Genomic DNA, 20552 nt, shown 5'->3' on the forward strand with positions numbered 1-20552 from the left:
CCCCAGCGCGCGCCGCACCTCCCCCTTCTCCCCCAGGATCGACGCCGCCACCGACCAATCGCTGCCTGGAGTCGGCCACCAGGCCCCGCCTGCGATCCCGCCCCCCTCCCCCGTCTCCGGAACCCACCAATGGAAAGGGCGGTGCGGGGGCGGGGCCTGGCGGTTGCCTAGCAGCGGCAGCGCTGGGCGGGGGCGGGTAGTCGGGGGCGGTGATGCGGGAGCGACGGGGGCGGGACGCAGGGGCGGGGACTGACGCAGGGCGGGGCCTCAGGCGGCTATAAAAGTGGCGGCCGCCGGACAACGGGCTCTGTGGTTCGGGTAAGCTTTCCTCTTCGTGTTGCTGTTTCTGCTGCTGCCGCCGCCGCCGCCGCCGCCGCCGCCGCCGCCGCCGCCGCTCGCGCCCCTGCTCCGGTGTGTGGTGCCGCCGGGACCCAGGACCATGTCGCTGACTCGCTCAGAGGAGATGCACCGGCTCACGGAAAATGTCTACAAGGTGAGCACCGCCGGCGCCAAGCTGAGCCTACTCCGGGTGCGCCCGGGTCTCGCGCCGCCCGCGCGCCCAAGCCCGACCGACCAGGGCGGCCCTGGGGCCGTGCGCGGGGCCAGGAGGCTAGGACTTCTGGGGTCTTCCCGGCGCAGCCACCCAGGCCCCGGGTTGCGGGGGTGGTGAGTCCGGCGCCGGTCGCTCACAGGTGGTCGCCCCTTCCCGGCCGCCCCCACCCCATGCCCGCCGCGGCCCGGCCCGTCCCCAGGCCCAGGGAGCACTCCCCGCCCCGACGGCCCTTCTCGGCCCCGCGCTCCTCTCCGCGCGCCTGACTTGGCGTCGGCAGGAACGGAGCCGCGCTCCGGACCCCGGGAGCCCTCGGACCTGTCCGGGTCGTAGCACACCCGGGCGGGGCCGGGGCGGCGGGGGCGACGGGCCCAGGGGCTGCGGCGCCGGGACGGCGTGGGGGCTGCCTGAAGGCCGCGGCCGGCGCGCTGGCACCGTGGGGCTTTTGCAGGCGCGGTTGCGCGAGCCTCGGGCACTTCCTTCTCAACAGGCTTTCCCTTTCCACAACTCCTGTCCGGCGCCGATGCTGGGGCCTAAGGTGGGAGGTCGAAACGCGGGCAGGCTGGATGGGTGGACGGATAATCCATCATCTTATGTAACCGCGGAGAGAGAAGACTGATTGTGTAGGAGGCTGACGTGCCTACCTTTGCTTCAGATGTGTTAAGAGTGGCGTCCACGTTCTCGTCTGTGAAATGACAGGTTCACATCCGAGGGCCGCAGAGCATCGCTGGAAGCCTCCGCTGCCGCCCCCTCCCCGGTCGTTTCTGTGGCTGGGATAGACGAACAGGCCCTTGATTTCCTCTTTCTTCAGCATCCATTCTCGGTCCGGACCCCCACGCCTGAGCCCAGCAGCTCCCGAGGGGCAGTTTTTCGGAGGAGAAACCCCTGCCCTGGGTGGCCCTGGGTCCTAGGCGATCTCTTACAACAAAAATGTGCTTTGTTCCAAAACTGTCTGAAGGTTCAGTGACAGACTGGGCTTTGAGTGGAGTGGGTATTTACCCTGCAGTTGCTGGTTCATGCCTCCTAACCGGATTGCGCCCTGCCCGGCAGAGTAACAGTTTCTGATTGTGTTAGGCGGCCAAGGCGTGCCTGGCCAGGGGCCTGCAAAGCGCTCTTAGCCCTCAGGCTTCGGAGAGCCAGATGGAGGCTTCTGGGGTGGCCCCTCTGGTTCCAGCTGGAGTGCAGAGGGCAGATTGCATTTGAATACAGCTTTCAATAAAGCTTGTGAAGTTGGGGCCACGTCCGTCTGGAAGGATTCTGAAGGCGGGTGCGGTCGACTAGCTGAGTCTTAAAGCCATGTCGGAGCCCCTGGTAAACAGGATTCAGGGTGACCTGAGGAGTCGGCTTGGGAAAGGCACAGGCCCTGCGGTTAGGTTTGGGGTTTCACAGAGTCTGGCATACGGTTCTGGTTTTGTTGCTCTGTGGAAGCACACGCCGTCAAGGGAGGGAGGTTTATTAAATTATTAGTCATTAGTTCCATTACGACTTGTTCGTGATTGTAGAAGGTGGAAGAAAGAAGTACCACGGCAGAACCTTTTTCCTATTTTCTCTGCTTCTGCACTGAAACCAGAAAGCAGGAACTTTCATGGTGAGACTTGTGGCGGGGTGGGGGTACGTGGAGTGGTTTTGCTCTGGGAGACCGACCCCGTGATCGTCCTTAATAAAACTCTCCTAACTGGCAGTCGGCCTTCACCTAGGTGGAGCTGTAATTTATCTGCGGGTCTGAGTGAAATCTGTTGGCAGGAGGGTGGCAGGAAAACTCTTTAAGAATGAGTGTTTGGGGACTTTGAGCCCCTGTGGACGCAGACTAGCAGGTCTGGAGCACGTGAAACACACAGGTTCTGCCTTTCGTCTTCCACGGGTGGGTTAATTGGTGATTTTCTCAAGTGAAGATGTGGCGGTTGATGATTTGATTTAGCAGGGCTGGACGCGGTAGGCTGGAGGTGTCTGAAGGGCCGATCCACTTTGGAAAGGCTCTGCCCTGGCGACAGGCTTGCACGGCTGCTGCACACAGGCGGGGTTGGTTTTGTAGGTAGGTGGCTCCTGCTGCCACTCTGGGTGCCTGACTGCTGAGTCTTTGAGTCCTGGTGCTGTTACCTTTTTGTCCTTTGTCACTGGGGATCTCAAGGTGCCTTGGTAGTGCCGGTACTGGTTGGGCAGCTTTGGCAATGTCGGCCAGGCAGAAACTCAGCCCACGTGGAGACATAGTCAGGAGACCGCTGAAGCCACCGGTGTGCACGCCTGGGCCGGTCCAGCCGGTCCAGGCAGTGCTAAGCTCCATCGTCTCCTGGGACGGGGCTGCCTCTGGCATCCCTTCCCGGGGCCGCTCCTGTGCCTGGGTTGGCGGCTTGCAGAGCCCTGGCAGTGCCTCTTGGAATGGCTGGGCTGTGGCCTGCTCAGTGTTACCCGTGATGCGGCTCAGCTGTTTGGTTTGGCCGTTGCATCGCCTCAACTGCAGTTCTGAGTGGTGTTTGCCTTGGCAAAGGAGGACGCTTGTCCTTGGCCTTGCTGATTAAGAATGTGAGAATAAAAAGTGCAGTTTTGATTTTCTTCCCTGTAAGAATCTGTAACGCAGACTTTGACCTCTTTTCTGGTGGCTCCATTCCCTTGGGAACTGTGTCCTCGGGGAATTTCATGGAAAATGACGGGGAGGGGAGCAGAACGCTTCCCAGTGTTTGCAGAGAACACAATCTCAGACCTTCTGGGGGCAGCACCTGGGCTGGGCCCTGCAGGGGTTGGGAGGGCAAGGCGAGGAAGACCCCTTCCTCAGGAGCCCGGGCCGGGCCCTCGCTCAGGCAGCCCTGGATAATGGCCCAGATGGAGGGATGGAGTGCTGGAATCTGCCTCCCGCAGATGACTGAGTGGCCTTTGGTATTAAGGCTACTGAAACTGCAGCCCTCTTGGGGGAGCCCCGAGCATCCCTGCGTGCTGAGGGGCTGGCTGTCTGGCTGGCTGTGGCTCCCGGAGTGCCAGGCGACTGCCAGCTGGGTGTTTTCTTCACGGTCTTGTGTCCGCAGAGAAGCCCTGGCTCCCAGGTGACCCATGGCCTGGAGTGTGGCGGCTCCAGCACCTTCTCTGGGATAGTGCCATTGACCCACAGCCTGTCCCAGAACATGTGAGGTGGGAGAGCATCCGGGGAGGAGGAGGAGTCCCTGTTACAGCCGTGGCCGCGGCCTTCGTGGTGCCGAGGCTCCTGGCCCTGGCTGGTCACTCTCACAGCTGGTGGGGAAGCCAGCTTGGCAGGGCCGCGGTCATGCTTTGAGGAGACGGGTGCCAGTTGGGTTTGCCACCTCTGGTGTGATTGGTAAGGGCTTGTGCCAGGGGGTGGGTGTCACCTGCTGGGTGGCGGGGAGCCCACTGCCGGCTTTTCTGCTCCGGGCCCGGCTGCTGCACTCTGCTACATCCAGCTTCTTCGTGGGATGTGCAGAGCTCACCGTCCCCTCCATTTGGAGACTGTGGTGTGGGGAGGTCTCTGACAGGCACCTCCTGGCATTGGAGCCGCCTGCCTAGGGGGCAGCAGACCCGGCAGCTGAGAAGGAGGGAAGTCACAGTGCTGGGCCCAGCTCCATACGCGTGCGCGTGTGTGCGCGCATGTGTCCATGTGTGTACGTGTGTATGCGGTGCTTTGTTTTCAGGGATACTTCCTGGGGTGGCCCCTGTGGGCACCGTCTTGCTGCAGGGTGGCGGGGTCTGCTGCCACTGAGTGGACCTGGCCTGTGTTTTCTCCCCGTGTGCATGTCATGTTCTCTGCTCCCTGCCCCCGCCACCGCCAGCCTTTGGCAGGGTGCGTGTCTCCCGGAGTCGTGCTGATGTGGTCCCCTCGGCAGGGTGGCCAGGGCACAGAGACCAGTTGGCGCGTCTCGCTGGCCTCTGGGCTGCCCAGCCTCTGTGGGCTTTGGTCCCAGGCACTGTCCTGCCAGTGTTGGCTCCAGGGTGCGCGGCCCTTCTGCTGGCGCCTGCTCAGCGTCCCATGCCTGCTGGCCCCGGGCAGCGTCCAGCTCTCGCTTGGCATCCCATGCCTGCTGTGCCGTTGGTGGTTGCGTGAGGTCCGTGTCTACCAATGGATGTGACCAGGCGGTTCTGGGACGTGGTGCTTGTGGAGTTGTGGGCTGAGTGGGAGAGTGTCTTGCCCATGCCTGCTGTCCCCACAGGCCTTGCCTTGAGCAGGTGTCCTTCGTTGGGGAGATCGGTTGACTTCATGGGACTGACCAAGTGGACTTGAGGTTCAGGGTTAAAATGAAGGCCGGCGCTGCCCTGGGCTTTCAGGGGCCACCATTAGAGGCGAGGGCAGTGGGTGGGAGCTGCCGGGAGCTGTGTTCTTGTTGCTGTCTTGTTTGCAACTGAAGGTTCCAAAGGTCGAGGCCTGAGGGCCATGCCGTGTCTATGGGCACCATGGCCTGAGTTGTCCAGGATAGGTGGTCTTGCAGGGGAGGGCTGCTGTGTGACCTGGCCACTGAACAGGAGAGGTCTATCCCCCTTCCAAGCTCCAGGAGGCGGGCTGGCCAGGAGGCTGAGGCCCGGTGCGTCCTTCTCCCCAGTTCACAGGTCTGGGTCCTGGTCGGGGGAGCAACCCCAGCATCACTGCAGGAGTGGCAGATGGTTAGCAGAGCTGGACATCACCACTTGTCCCCATCCAGCCTTGCATGGCCCTCTCTGCCAGCTGCCCTGGGCTGGCGTTGCCTGTGGCTGCCACCACGGGTGGGGGACACTTGCATCGTCTGTGGAGCTGGGGTGCCACTGACTGCTGGCTGGGGCTGGCTCCTGTCCTTCCTTGCACTGAGCGAGAGTCTGCCCTGTGTTGCCTTCCCTGCCTCCTTGTCTGGGTGACTTACTTTGAAGCCCCAGGATAGGGAAACATCTTCGTGGCTGCACAGAGCCCGTGGTCCCCTGGAAGCTCTGTATTTGGGCGACCGGCGCTGTCAGCCGCCCCCCACAGCCTGCGCTAAGATCCCTAGTAATTACAGGCAGGCGGGCATGGAGCTGGCACCGGCCTCCAACGCACTTCCACCTCCCTCGAGCGCTGATTCATTCCTGGCCCCTGGTGGTTCCTGTACAGCTGCACGATGACTCGAGGGGCCTCAACCCAGAGGCAGAAGGGGAGGCTGAGAAGGTACCCGTTTGGCTCTGTGACTGCGGGGGCTCGATCTCTGCTGCCCATGGATGCCTCCGGTGGGTATGGAATGGTGGCCAGCCTGTGAGGGGGACCCACTGGTATTTGGGAATGAACATATCTCGTTTCTGGATTCTGGATCGCTCATGCTTGAATCACTGTCCGCCTTTGTTGAGGTCTGCTCGCTCTAGCTCTCTGCTCCTCAAGCAGTGGCCTGGGCCCTCTGAGGGCTCCCTGGAGGTGGTGGCAGCACGTACCGCACGTGGTTGGAATCCCTGTTTCCCAGAGCTGTGGGCAGTGCAGGCTGAGGAGGTGGCCCTGGTGGGGGGCTGGCCTAGGCAGGCTGAGGGCTGTTTCTCCTGCTCTGGCCCAGGGGCTCTTAGTGTTGGTCCTGCACCAAGGGGACCAGAAAGCCCAGGGAACAAGAGTGGAGTAGGCGGTGGAGATGGTGGGGAGGTAGGCCTGAGCCCGTGCTGTGCTGAGGAGTCCCTTCCAGGGGGCTGGAGGCTGGGGGTCTGCCCCTGGCGGGGGCCCGTTTCTGCCTGCCAGGCACAGTGACACCCCCAGCATCCCCCTCAAGTTATCCCCGATTTGTCCTTGGTGTTTTTGACTCACGCTACAGAGCGTTGTCTGCTGGCTTTTGGTTTGGGCACCCCTGAGCCTTGGAAAATCCTGCCTGGTCCTTGGGCTTCCTGCCAGGCCTGCCAGGAGGAGTTTTGCCTGGCCTGTTCCCTGGCCATATGACCTTGGCCAAATCTTGCTCCCTGGGCAGTGGGTACAGCGGGCAGGATGCTCCCAGGGTCCATCCCAGGTCAGGTGGCACCAGCCTTGGTATCCTCAGTGCTCTTGTCCTCACTCTGATGGGCGGGGGTGGGATGTGCGCAGCACCATCAGATCTGATGTCCTGGGCCGTGAGGTGCTGGGGACCCCTTGGAGGGGGAAAGGCTGTCAATTATAACAGGGTGCTTTTTTTTTGTTGCTTAGAGTTTTTATTTTATATTTACTGGAACGGTTGTCTTAAACTTGGGTAGTGTTTTGTTTTTTTTTTTTGAGACGGAGTTTCATTCTTGTTGCCCAGACTGGAGTGCACTGGCACCATCTTGGCTCATTGCAACCTCCACCTCCCGGGGTCAGGTGATTCTCCTGCCTCAGTCTCCCGAGTACCTGGGATTACAAGCATGCGCCACCACGCCTGGCTAATTTTCTATTTTTAGTAGAGGCGAGGTTTTTCCATGTTGGTCAGGCTGGTCTCGAACTCCCAACCTCAGGTGAGCCGCCTGCCTCAGGCTCCCAAAGTGCTGGGCTTACAGGTGTGAGCCACCGCACCTGGCCCTGTTTGGGTAGATTTTTAGATAATCATACATTGAATTCATGTGAAGTAAGTTGGTAGGGTTTTCCTAAAGCTTACTTTGCATGGAGAGCCTGACTTCTGAGCCACGTTTCAGCTCTGGGCTGTCAGTGTGCATGTCCACTGGGCACCTGCTCCTGAGCCGTCAGGGGTGCCAATGCCGGAACACTTCCTGAGCCTGTCTCTGAGATTTTCTTCCACGCCCCTGCTCTGCCATTTTTGTTACTGGCACTTTTTTTCTTTTTTTCTCTCTCTTTTTCTCTCTTTCTCTCTTTCCTTTTTTTTTTTTTTAAGACAGAGTCTTGCTCTCTTGCTCAGGCTAGAGTGCAGTGGCATGTTCTCAGCTCACTGTGAGTTCCACCTCCCGGGTTTACGCCATTCTCCTGCCCCAGCCTCCCGAGTAGCTGGGACTACAGGTGCCCGCCACCACGCCCGGCTATTTTTTTTGTATTTTTTTTTTAGTGGAGACGGGGTTTCACTGTGTTAGCCAGGATGGTCTCGATCTTCTGACCTCGTGATCCACCCATCTCGGCCTCCCAAAGTACTGGGATTACAGGCTTGAGCCACCGTGCCTGGGCCTTTTCTTCCTTCCTTTCTTTTTTTTTTTTTTTTTGGAGACAGAGTCTCGCTTTGTTTCCCAAGCTGGAGTGCAGTGGTGTGATCACACCTCAGCTACAGTCTCAACCTCCTGCGGTTACACAGTCCTCCTGCCTCAGCCACCTGAGTAGCTAGGACCACAGGTGTGCCCCACCTGTGTGCCTGGCTAATTTTTTTTTTTTTTTAAATTTTTGGTAGAAATAGGGGTCTTGCTATGTTGCCCAGGCTGATCTTAAACTCTGAGGCTCAAACAGTCCTCCCACCTTGGCCTCCCAAAGTGCTGGGATTACATGTGTGAGCAAAGGCACCCTGGTGCTTTCTTGGTCAGCAGGTTTTCAGACAATGGCCAGGCCTCCTGTTCCTTCTTTGGATGGTCCTTTTGTGTTTTGTACACTGAGCTGTCCAGGCATGCCGCTGCCTGGTTGTGGCAGAGGAGAGTCAGCAGGTGGGCCATGCGAGGTGATCGCCCGCATGTCATAACTGCCCCAATGGGAGTCGCAGGACGCGAATGGTGGAATGCGCTGGGGTAGCCCAGGTGCCTGTGCTGGTAAAGAGCGACATCTTGACTTTAGAATGGGGGTGGGGATGGTGGTGGGGGAGAGGGTATCCTCTGACCGCCGGAGCTGGAATCTGTCCAGTAGAGGGTTTGTCTCACCCAGAGCCAAGCGTGGTCTGGGTGGATGCTGCTAGTGCCAGGCAAAGTAGCCTTGCCACTTCTAGACGGGGGCTTTTATTTAATTTAATTAATTGATTTAAGACAGAGTCTTGTTCTGTCACCTAGGCTGGAGTGCGGTGGTGTGACCTTGGCTCACTGTAGCCTCTGCATCCTGGGCTCAAGCAATTCCAGGAAGCTGGAATTACAGGTGTGCAGCACCACACCTGGCTATTTTTTGTATAGGTGGGGTTTCACCATGTTGTGCAGGCTGGTCTTTAACATCTGGGGTCAAATGATCCTCCCATCTTGGCCTCTCAGAGATTATAGGTGTGAGCCACTGTGTCCAGTCTAGGTGGGGCTTTTAAACCAGTGGGTGTGGTGGAGGCCAAGATGCCGCCTCCTGATGTGAAGTGGACCTGGGTCCTCGTACACCTCTTTTTCTTCTGAGCTTGTCCAGCCTCCTCTTCCCTGGCCGACTCTGTCTGGCAGAGGAGGCCTGTGTCCGTCTCCATTTGTTCCACCATGGAAAGCCCGTCCTCACGCAGTCCAGGCATGGATGGAACACCAGCCTCCACCTGTCCTGCCCCTGGGCTGAGACTCCAGGGCCTCAGTGACTCCAGGCCATGGAGCAGAGCCGTGGGCTGCTGTCCAACTGGCGGCAGGAGTCCCATCTAGGGATGTGGCTGTGAAGCTGGGGTACTGGGGCGTGGGTGGCGGTACCGCTGTCTCACGCTCTGGCTCTGGGGACGGCTGGGCCCACAGCATCCTGGCACCCTGGAGCCCTCGCCACTGCTCGCACTGGACACTGTGCTGGGTGTCCTCTGTGCACAGCCTCGTTACTGTTGCTTCGTGTGCGGGTCCTGGGTGTCCCTGCCTGACAGGGGATCCTCGGTTCAGGGGAGAAGTGTGTCCCCTCCCATCAGCTGGAGTGACTGAGCCCATTGAAACCGGCCAGCCAACTCCAGGGCCCTCTGGCTCTCCAGCTGTGTGTCTGTCCTTCCGTTCAGGAGTTCGAGGAGTTCAGGAAGGCATTCTCGCTGCTGGGCCTCTGTTTTCTCATTAATTCAGTGAGACAATAGTGTATTTCCTGGCACAGAGAGAGTACTGAGTAAGTGGTGGCCACGATCGCTAGCTCGTGGGACGGAAAGTTCTTCAGAGATCAGAGGTCAGCGGTCCGGAGCAGGAAAGCCCCACCCTGAGGCTGCTTGTCGCTGTCCTGGGTGCCTGTGTTCCTGAGTGTGGCTGCAGCCCCCGGGCCGGGCCACACCTCCCACCTGCCTGACCTGAGATTGGCGGGAGGAGGGGCGGTACAGGCATTCCAAGGCTACCTCCCTGCTTGCTCAGCCACAGTCACTCCTCCAGCAGTGAGCCCAGCCCGAAGACCTGGCCAGAGCCTTCACAGGGAGGGGATGGGGCAGTGGCCTCGGGGGTTCTTGCAGGCCAGGCGGTGACCAGACTTGGGTCTGCGATTGGCGGTAATGAGTGACCTAGTGACCAGGCCTCTCCACTTTGGAGGGGGACTGACACAGTACCACAGACTGGTGAGCGCACAGGATGGCTGCGGCGCCCGGCTGGTCCCTATGGTGTCTGTGCTCTCTTCTGTCCTTATTGTAAGGCACTGGTCATATGGGATTAGGGCCCGCCCCAGTGACCCGAGTTACTTTTTTTTTCTTTTTTTTTGAGACGGAGTCTTGCTCTGTCGCCCAGGCTGGAGTGCAGTGGCGCGATCTCGCCTCACTGCGAGCTCTGCTTCCCGGGTTCACGCCATTCTCCTGCCTCAGCCTCCCAAGTTGCTGGGACTACAGGCACCTGCCACCATGCCCGGCTAATTTTTTTGTATTTTTAGTAGAGACGGGGTTTCACTGTGTTAGCCAGGATGGTCTCGATCTCCTGACATTGTGATCTGCCCAACTCGGCCTCCCAAAGTGCTGGGATTACAGGCGTGAGCCACTGCGTTCAACTGACCCCAGTTACTTTTATCATGTCCTTAAAGACCCTGTTTCCAAACACAGTTGCACTCGTTGATGCTGGGGGTTAGGACTTCAACACATGCGTCTTGGGAGGGGACACAGTTCAGCCATGACACCCAATGGGCCCCACCCTGCGACAGAGGTACAGTAGCTGCTGGAGGGGCCAAGTCTCCCATGCTGCCTGGAGGTGGCCACCTGTCTGTCTTCAGGCTGATTGCATTAGGAGCCTGTGATGGTTTTCTCCTCTAACCTCAGTCAGAGTGCAGCCTGCGGTTTATGACAACAGGAAGGTTTCCACAGGGACAGCTGATTCCACTGGACGAGCAGTCAGCTGGTGAGGGGCCAACTCAATGCTGGCTACAGGTAAAGGCAGCCAGAATGCACTGTCCTGTATGGGCTGGACACCCCGTAAGGCTGAGCAGTTGTTAAGTTCTGTGACCCAGGCCAGGGTGGCCAGACAGTGGAAGGTGTTTGTAAGGGGCTGTGTCCCCATTGAAGCTGGGATAGGCAGGATGTGCCTCTTGGACAGGAAGGAAGTGGGCAGGCTACTTGGTGCTGTGTTTGGACTTTGCTGGGCTGTGGCTCCTCCTGCGCAGGCCGGGTAATGGTGTCCTGCGTGCAAGGCCCCACGTGTGGCCTTTGTCCTTGTGGGCCTCTGCTCCTGGGGACCTCATTGAGGAGGGCTCAGACTTGGGGCCCCTGAGAGTTGTGGACCCGAGGAGAAAGCTCGCAGAGGGCGTGCAGGTGTCCAAGGCCCATGGAAAGGGAGATGCTGCCGCAACCCTGAAAGGGAAGCAGGGCCCCGGGCTGGGAGCCCAGGGGAATGGCTGTGTGGCCCTTCCCGCAGGCGGAGGGCAGAAGTGCCTGGCTCAGGAGCTGGCCTTAGCATTGGCATTTGTCTCTGTTGTTTTTAGTTGGAGCATTCATGTTCCCTGTCTTGGGGCCTCCCAGGAGCCTGGCGGGTAAGGCAGGCAGCATGAGGGAAGGAGTCCCTGCACCTCAGGCCCCTTCTGGTGGAGGACCACCTGCTCCTCTGGTTACATCTGGGCGCCGTGCCAAAGATACAAGGAATCACTTTGATGATGGCTTTTCTGGGGTGCTCCTAGAGGCTGAGAACTGGAGCTACCACCTTAGGGGACATCCCAGCCCCTCACGCTGACCCCACCATGACCTGTGGCCAGGCTGCCCGGGGCCCTGCAGGAGTCCCTGGTATGGGTGGGACCTGGGTGTCTGTCTTCCGGCTTCCAGGAGGGGCTGGGATGTGCTCTCCATCTGTCTGAGCTGTGTGGCTCTGGGGAGCCTGGGTCAACCAGGCTGTACTGAAGCTGCCCTTGGAGAAGCCTAGTGGCCCCTCCTGACCCCCCTGTTCTGGAACAGGCTGGCCCCCTCCTGCCTCCAGAGAGGCACCTGCTTCCTGACACCCACAGCCCTCTGTGGGGTCTCATGTCCTGTGGGGGCTCATGGTGGGGGTGCCTGGCATGACAGAGGGGTTTGGCCACACAGTTTCCTCCTGCCCTTGACTGTGGGGACCCCATTAGTACAGGGAGGCAGAGCTGCCAGCTCCTGTACCCCCAGCCACAGAGGGTGAGGAGGAGGGTGCTGTCTCTGCCTGGTTTGTCACCGTTCCTCTTGGGATCCCGTTCTGCAGCCTCCAGCTCACCTTCAGGCTCCTGTCCTCACCCTGCGGGCTGTTTCCTCCCAGAAGCTTCCATGCATCCCCTCGTTTCCTAAATCCGTGTACATGCGTTTGTAGTTTGTCTGACTCGAACCAAGTCAGATGCAGTTCAAGATCTGCCTCCTCCAGGCAGCCCTCCCAGCTGGACTCCTGGAGTTGGTTTTTTTCCTTCAGGGAGGATCCTCCAGGACAGATGTCCAAGTGTTTAGAGGGGACAGGACCGTCCACACCACTCCAGCCAGGCTTGCTTCACACCGTCACAGCCTCCACTCCTTGCCCGGTGAGCCAGCTCCCAGGGCCTGGAGCTCATCAGTGCTCCTGTGTGTGGGGTCAGCAGTGGCCTGCCCTGGAGGACGCTGCCGCCTTCCCGATGCTCTCTGCCTGCAGAAACCCCCAACCCCCCTGGCAGCCAAGGGAACTGAGCCTGTGGCCCCCGGACAGCAAGCCCTGAGGTGTCCTCCCAGGAGGACACTGTCCACTGCTACAGGGCCCCTCCTGCACCTCCCTCCTCTGTGCTGGACATGTGGCCTGGGGCTTCTGGGCTTGGCTCTGTCCCATGTTCCCTTCCCTGGAGCTTGGCTTCCTGGGCAGGGTCCCACCAAGCCTACATGGACCAGAGCCGTGGGTGCAGTGAGGTCCGTGTCTGTGTGTGGGGCCCTCACGCCGTGGCTGTGGTGGCACAGTGGGCTGGGGGAAGCCCCTCTGGCGCTGCTGGCCCTGCAGCTGGCACCGGCTTCTGCCTGTTGCAACAGAGGTGGAAGTGAGGGCAGTGTTCCAGTGGGCAACAGCAGCCTGGCCCCTCAGGAACCGTGCCAGTCCGTGGATGAGGGAGTGGGTGGGCAGGGCCCCTCCCCGCAACAGCCAGCCGCCGTGTGCATTGGCCCTCCTGGGGAGGCCAGACGGATCGAGTCACCGTTTCTCCTGATATTGCTGGAATGTGTCCTCGGGGAGCATGTCGGGTACAATACCAGGAGCGACTGAGGGAGAGGGACCAGGCTGGGTGTGTGGTCAGCAGGGTTGAGGCCAGGACTCTGGGCTCCACCTAGAGCTAGCGGGCTAGCCCCTGCCTTCCTGAGCCTCACTTTTATTTTGTCCATATGTAAGATGGGACAGTGACTCTCATGGAGGGGCTGGGTGAGGATTAGGGTGATGAGGGTCTAAGGCAGCTAGGGAAGGTCCCAGCATTGACTCTCTTCTTCTGAGTAGATAGAAGACACAGCTCAGCCTGGCTACACACAGACACATGCAGCACACACAGGGGTCCACGTGCGTCCGGCACACGCGTGAGTGTACGTGCACAGGTAAACATGCGTGCAGTACATGGCCGCAGCACGCACACGGGTGTATGTGCATGTATGGGTCCATACACACACAGGCCCTAGGGGTGTGGCCATACATGCCCACCCTGGCATCTGCCTTGAGGGGCTGGAGGGAGGTGGGGGACACTCTGTCCACAGAGAGATTGCTTTTGTGTGTGGCCACCCTGCCAGGAAAGCGCTGGAGAGGCGGCATCACAGGAGGGAGAGCCAAGGGGTAAAGAGAATTCCTGAGCAGGTGGAAGGTGGGCCCCAGCACGGCCCAGAAGTGGGCAGGAGAGCGAAGTCCTTTGGCAAAGCCCCTTTCTATACACATATTGGCCGCTCTCTTTTGTTGCCCAAGTTGGGAGGAGGTAGAGATGACGGGGGTTTTGCTGCCTTGTGCCTGCACGGGCCAGGCCGGCCCGCAGCACTGAATGATAATGGCCACAGTCTCCAGGCTGGCCAGCAGTGTCCGGCAGCTCGCCAGCCAAATGGACTCCCTGGGCTCATCGACATTCTCTGGCGGCCACCTCTAACTGGTGGACACGGCCCTCCCATTTGTACCTTCAGAAATGCGTATCCGGGGTCCCTGGGAGCTGTAGTAGGGACAGCCGAGGCCCCTGCTGTGGTCAAGGCCTGGATTTCATGCGACTCCAGGGCCACTGGGACATCCATCTCTATGGGCCTCCCAATAGGAGGGCAGCCCTGGGCAGGGACACTTCCTCACCTGGCGTTTCGTGGCATGAGTCCTATGAGGGGAAGCCTTCCATGGCATGTGTGGGAGCCCCTTCTGGGCAGGCCCCCCTTGTGGGCAGGCCCACCCAGGACCACCCCCGGGGTGGGAAAGGTGTTCCCTGGTCAATAGTGAATGACCAAGTGGGGAACTGGAAGTCCCTGCCAGCCCAGAACGCTGCCCGGGGAGCCAGCGCGTGGTCACCAGGGCACAGCAGAGCTCTGCACGCGCCGGGATGCGTTTGCGCCACACGGGTCCTAGAGTTTGAGGACAGTGTGACGGTTGCTCATGGTGTAGGATTTCTGTCCTGGCGGGGGCACGGGGTCACAGAACCCCTGCACAGCTCTCTCTGTGCCCGTAGCCCCCAGGAGCCTCTTAGTTTTGTTGTGGTCTTGAGGATGGCACGACGTGTCCCTGAGCGCCCTCAGTGTGGACAGCTGGACTTTAAACTCGCTTCAGACCTGCCGTGTGGGGGTGGCCCCTCTGAGGGCTTGAGGTTATTTTGTTGTGCAGTTTCTCCCTCCCGGCCTAGGCTTTTCTGTTTTTGCAGCCCTTTGGTGTTGGTAAGAAACAAGCTCCCTTCCCCTTTTAAAGCCCACAGACCTCCCCGCCCCGACCAGCAGTGTCAGGGTGTCTGAGCTCAGCTCCTTCCTGGTGGCATCCTGCAAAAAGATACACTCGCTCCGTGACTTGGAAAAGCCGCGTTGGTGTGGCTGAGAACAGAGTTCTTTCCGCCTGGGGCTGCCGCTGTTGGTGTTCGTTCCAGAGGAGCTGGAGCTGCCTGCCACTGGCTCCCCGGCCCCCACCCCAGGACCCCCGGACACTGCAGAGCGCCTGTTGGTTATGGGCCCCCGGAACAGGACCTTGGCCTAGTTAGGGGAGTCAGAAGTGGAAGTGGAGGCGGGACTGGAGTGTATGCCCCACAGTGGGCTGTCCTCGGGCTGGGGACCTCCACACAGGCCCACTGGGTCAGGATGGCCCCTGCCAGAGCTCTAGGATAATGGATGGACTCGTTAGGGGGCTCAGAGAGACGCCTGACCGGAGATGGTTTCCCAGCAGAGGGGCTGGGCTCTTCATGGGCCACTGGGCTTCTCCTGTGGTTCCCGGGAGAGGGAGGAACCCGAAGGAGGGGTGGATGATACCTGCTGTGTGTGCCTGAGGCAGGGCTCCACAGAAGCCTCTCTTCTGGCCCAGGGGCTGGATGCAGATGTAGGAGGAGGAACTGGCCCTTCCGCCTGGTAAGGGGAGGCCCCCCTTACAATATTGGCTCAGTGGAATTGATGCCTCTGCCATTGCCTTCGGGCCAGGACGGCAGCACCTGTGTGTCCTGGCCACCGCCCCTCTCTTACAGATGGAGGCAGGGCCATGCCCAGGTGGCCTGGTGGCTGTTCCCTGCCCATTCACTCCTGCATTCCTTCCGTGTGAGCTCAGCTGCTGCACTAAGGAAGCGAAACCTTGGGGCTGCCCCGTGCGTCATGCAGTGGGCATGGCTGCCGTGCTGACCCGCCATGGTTGGCCCTGGGTGGCTCCTGGCCTGTTTCTCCTGCTGCTCAGGATGTTAGTGGAGCTCACAGAGCTCAGGTTGAGCCGCCTCTTCTGCCCGGGGGTCTGTGGGGGTCATGGTCCTGAAGCCAAGCACGTGGGGCTCTTGTGAGCGAGGGGTCTGCTCTGGCATGCCCACCCTCTGTGGTAGTTCTCACACCTCTGTCACATAGGGTGAGAAACATGCTTGATGCTGCATCTCAGCACACTCACAAATGTGTACATGCACACGTGAACACACTGCACACATGCGTGTCTGTACGCGCACACATGCACACAGATGTGCATGCAGACATCACACACACACACCAGAACACTAGAATCAGCTGCATCCACCTCACTTGGCTGATGCCCCCTTCTGCTTGAGTTCATTACAATAAACACGCATCCGGCAGCATTTCCCGAGCGTCAGTCCCGGTCTGCTTGATCAGTTTGAACCAGGCTGCCGAGAGCACTCCAGGTCCCAGCATTCTCCTCTCTGCTGGTAACTCTCAGGCGTCGTCTCTGGCTCATGTTCTCCTGGGCGCCAGACCCATCTCACACACTCTCTGTGTGACCTGCCTGCCCCGGCTCCCAGGCGCTCGTGGGAGTTAAAGCGTCCCGGCTCCTGGTTCATTGCTAAGTATTTAGTTCAGTGCTGAGCCTGCTCTGCTGCAGCGTCCCCGCCTCTAGAACAGAGGCCTGCGTGGTACGTGCCTCTCTTCTCCTCTGGCGTCCCGGAGCGTCCAGTGGGTCTCCCGGCATATGCCAGGGCCCTTGGCTAAAATCTCGTCTCCCCTGAGCAGCCAGAGGGATCTCTTCTGGTTGTTTTGTTTTTGGTTTTTAAAACTTTTTATTTATTTTTTTGAGACGGAGTCTCACTGTGTTGCCAGGCTGGAGTGCAGTAGCGCGATCTCTGCTCACTGCACCCTCCACCTCCCAGGTTCAAGTGATTCTCCTGCCTCAGCCTTCCAAGTAGCTGGGATTATAGGCGTCTGCCACCACGCCCAGCTAATTTTTGTATTTTTAGTAGAAACGGGGTTTCACCATGTTGGCCAGGATGGTGTCAATCTCCTGACCTTGTGATCCATTTGTCTTGGCCTCCCAAAGTGCTGGGATTATGGCCATGAGCCACCACGCCCGGCCTGTTTTATTTTTTTTAGAGACAGGGTCTCACTCTGTCATCCAGGCTGGAGTGCAATGGCACAGTCACAGTTCACTGCAGCTTTGACCTTGTGGGCTTAAGCCGTCCTCACATCTCAGCCTCCTGAGTAGCTGGGACTACAGGCGTGCACCACCACACCCAGCTAATTTTTAAATTTTTTGTAGAGATGGGGTCTCACCATGTCACCCAGGCTGGTCTTGAATGCCTGGGCTCAAGTGATCTTCCCGCCTCTGCCTCCCAAAGTGCTGGGATTACAGGTGTGAGCCACCACATCCGACCCAGCGGGATCTTTTACATGTAGCTGGCCCATCGCTCTGCTCAGACCCTCCTTAGCTTCGTGCAGCCTGGCCTCAGGGTGTATCCCGCTGCACCCACCTCTTCCTCTTCCTGCCTCCCCTGGGCCCCTTCCACCCCCACGTCGGGTCCTACTTTCCCAGGAACTCACCGCGGGCCCTGCCTTGGGGCCTTTGCCCTGCTCTGGTCTGCCCACTGCTGTCTGGCATGGAAAGTGCTTCCCTGCCTGCCTTCTACGTCTTGCTGAGCACGCCTGTCCCACTTCTGCGGAAGCGCTGGCCCCCCAGTCCTGCCTTCCCTCGGTAGACGTTGGCTCTGTGAGAACAGGACTTTGCGGCTGGGTGGCTGCTGCATCCCCCACCCCTGTGCACATGGGCTCTGGGCTAGCACGCTAAGGTGCCCTCACCCTTGCTGCATCCAGGAAGGAAGGGGTACCTGCCCTGGAACTTGGCCGGGTGGCTTTACCACTGGAGGTTCCAGCACGGGCAGGACTGAGGTGTACCCGGCCTGCTGCAAGCCCTGGTGTAGCGCAGAACTGGGGGCCTTGTTCCCCGAGAACACGCACCCTGGCCGTAGCTCAGGGCAGGGAATGGAAGACACGTGAAATAGCGGGTTTTCTGGAGCCAGATCCCGTGGCGGGGAGTGGCTTCCTTGTCCCTAAATGCCCTGTTTATCTGCCCTGTTGGCTCCGGAGGCTGAGGCCAGGTGCTGGGAGAGGGGGTGGGGAATGGAGTTGCCCTTCCCTCCCCACCCTCTAGCCCACAGGTTGGGGCTGGGTGCGTGGGGGCCCCACAGCCTTCTGCTCATCTGTGACAGGGCTGGGCGGCTTCCCTTCCTGTGATCCTCAGGAAAGATCAGGATCACATCATAACAAGCGACCGGAAGACACGGGAGGCGGCTGCGCCGGGGTTTCTGTTGGAGCTGCTCCCCGGGCCCTTGCTGGCGGGGGCTGGCTGTTGATTGTGTTATGCTGGTAGAATTCTCATTTGGCTGTTGTTTGTGTGTGCCTGTTTTTATGCCTTGTAATTAAAACATTTATTTGGCCTTCACAGTGAAAATCTAATTTCTTGAGTCTAAGAACTGCTGATCTTGGCACCGAGATGCCCGTCCGTCGGGCAAACAGACCCAGAGCTGTTGGATTATTCATAGCATGGCATTTGCAGATCAGGCTGCCATGGCGCTAATCAGAGCTGATGTTTGGTAATTGACGTGCTGAGTAGGATTTTAGTGGGAGGGGGGTGCCACGTCGGTGAGTGACTGTGTGTGGCCGGTGGGGGCCCTTCTGGGCTGACTCAGCCGCGCTAATGGCACGGCCCCTCGGCGGCAGCGCGTCTGAGCGCCAGTTGTGTTCTGCCTGCTGCACCGTGCAAATGCGTTCCTTCAGTCTGCAAACACTCCCGCGGCAGGGTTTCTTCTCATCCCTTTCGTACAGATGTGAAAACTGAGGCTCAGGAAGGTCATTTTCCCAGGGACATTGATCAGGGGCATGGCTGGGATTTGAACTCGAGAAGCCCACCTTGAGCATTTGTGGTCTCGACCCCCAGGAGGGGTGCCTGGCACCGCTGTGTTCGGACCCTTCGGAGTCACCAGGGTGACCTCTGCCAGTAATGCTGTTTCTTCTCTGCTTTCTTCCAGACCATCATGGAGCAGTTCAACCCTAGCCTCCGGAACTTCATCGCCATGGGGAAGAATTACGAGAAGGCGCTGGCAGGTAGAAGTGCGCCCTGGCCCTGTGGGGTGGGAGCCGCTTCCTGACCTGGCACATGGACTTGGGCACAGCTGTGGGGCCTGGTCAGGAGCGAAAGGTGGTCTTTTGTTCCAGCAACAAAGCCGGACAGCGGCTTTGAGTGAAGGCGTAGCCCATGCACTCTGGACTGTGTCTGCTGTCACCGTGGCATCTAGAGACGGGAGGGGTGCGGATGTCAGTCCCTCAGAATCATGTAGAAACTGTGGGATCAGGGCTGGGATGAAGCTGTCGGTAACCGCAGCAGCTTTGGCTTTGGGACCTGTGGCACCTCTCTGAGTGAACACCCTGCAGCTCCTTCTCACAAAGAGCCAGGACAGAGGGTGTGGGGGGCTGGTGGCTGCAGGGCCATTCCATTCTTCCCACTGTCTCCCTGAGACGCTGCCCACCACCCCCACCCCGCCTAGGCGCTCTGCCGCGGGGTCTTGGGTGCACCTGCGTCTTTCCGTCCTGGTGGGGAGTGGCTTCCTTGTCCCCAGATGCACTTCTCACCTGCCCTGTTGGCCCCGCAGGTGCTCATGGCTGAGTCCGGCCATGGATGGGGACTTGCTGTTCTTGGGCAGTGACCCCGGTCGCCCTGCGTCCTCTACCATGTGTGTCCCTGTAACTGCAGCATCTTCATAGGCAAAGTTCACATCCCCTAGCAGGAGGAGACCGTGTTTTCCAGGTCACGCACCGCATCTCCGCCAGCTGCCCCCGGCTCCTCCACGGCTCCCTGGTGTCGTGGCACCCATGGACTGGGTGGAGTTGGTTGTCCAGTTTTGGTGCCAGGTTAGAGGTGGCAAGGAGGGGGCAGGAGTGGATCAGCCCTTCTTTTTTTTTTTTTTTTTTTAACCACCTTTACTCCATTGTCACCTGGGGACAAAGTACCCCAACCGAGCACCTGGCAGAAGGCCTGTCTCTGGCACTGCCCTCCTCCTCAGCTCCCAAGGTGGACCAGTTGTGTCTGTCTGCCACATCTAGCGGGGGGTGGCCTTCATGTTTCCTTGTGGGCATGAAGGGGACAGGGAGCTCCCTTGGGCCACCTCTGCTTGCACCCGGCACCCTGCAGGGCCCCCATGGCTGCCCCAGGAACAGCCTTGTTTCTGTCCACCCTGCCTCTCCCCTACAGCCCTGGTCCCGGGGTTGCAGCCCGAGGGACCTGCTCATCAAAATTCTTAAGGAGAGTCTTTCCTCTAGCGGAAGTCTGCAGGGTGTTTTTTTGTTGTTGCTGTTGTTGTTGTTTTGAAGAGGGAGTCTGGCTCTGTCGCCCAGGCTGGAGTGCAGTGGTGCAATCTCAGCTCACTGCAAGCTCCACCTCCCGGGTTCACGCCATTCTCCTGACTCAGTCTCCCCAGTAGCTGGGACTACAGGCGCCCGCCACCACGCCCAGCTAATTTTTTTGTAGTTTTGGTAGAGACAGGGTTTCACCATGTTAGCCAGGATGGTCTCAATCTCCTGACCTGGTGATCCGCCCGTCTCGGACTCCCAAAGTGCTGGGATTACAGGCATGAGCCTGGCCTGAGGCAGGGTTTTAATGACGGTGGAGATCCTTGGGCTATGTAGTGACCCTGTCCCCCAGCCGGGAGCCTCTTGGACCAGGTAGTGGAAGTCGGCAGCAGAGCCTGTGGCCGCTCTGAGGGCTGGCGTGGCCTTCTGGTGGAAGTTGCACCTGGTTTGCTCCCCTGCGGTGCACCCCAGTTGTTGGGCAGCTTCGTGGGGGTCCCAGGGAGAGCTGCCTTTGCCTCTGGTCTGAAATGTTGACGCTGGGAAGAGGCTCCTGAATCAGAGTAGGAAGGCTGAGGCCTGGCTCGAGGTGGGTGCAGAGGGCCTCCAACCGTGGTGATCCCATGATCTCCAGGCACGGCACACGATGTCCAGATTCTCCAGGCCCAGCTAAGTTCCATGCCCTG

At 59.6% G+C, this 20552-nt stretch overlaps 1 protein-coding gene across 6 annotated transcripts in view; it reads left to right on the plus strand.

Moving 5' to 3' along the window:
* Window positions 1-302: 302 nt before the first annotated feature.
* The window catches only part of BAIAP2 (BAR/IMD domain containing adaptor protein 2), a 78203-nt gene continuing 57953 nt past the window's right edge, over window positions 303-20552 (plus strand). For 4 of the 6 annotated variants that reach the window (XM_073005481.1, XM_008013213.3, XM_037993198.2 and 1 more), the window contains exons 1-2: window positions 315-493; window positions 18552-18627. In XM_073005481.1, coding sequence (XP_072861582.1) covers window positions 440-493; window positions 18552-18627 — 130 coding nt within the window. In that variant the 5' untranslated portion in view covers window positions 315-439. Of the gene's footprint in view, window positions 494-5619; window positions 5720-18551; window positions 18628-20552 lie in introns of those variants that run through there. The other 2 variants (XM_008013211.3, XM_037993199.2) reach the window with 2 other exon arrangements.

The sequence above is a fragment of the Chlorocebus sabaeus genome, chromosome 16, assembly GCF_047675955.1.
Source record: "Chlorocebus sabaeus isolate Y175 chromosome 16, mChlSab1.0.hap1, whole genome shotgun sequence".
Classification (NCBI taxonomy): Eukaryota; Metazoa; Chordata; class Mammalia; order Primates; family Cercopithecidae; genus Chlorocebus; species Chlorocebus sabaeus.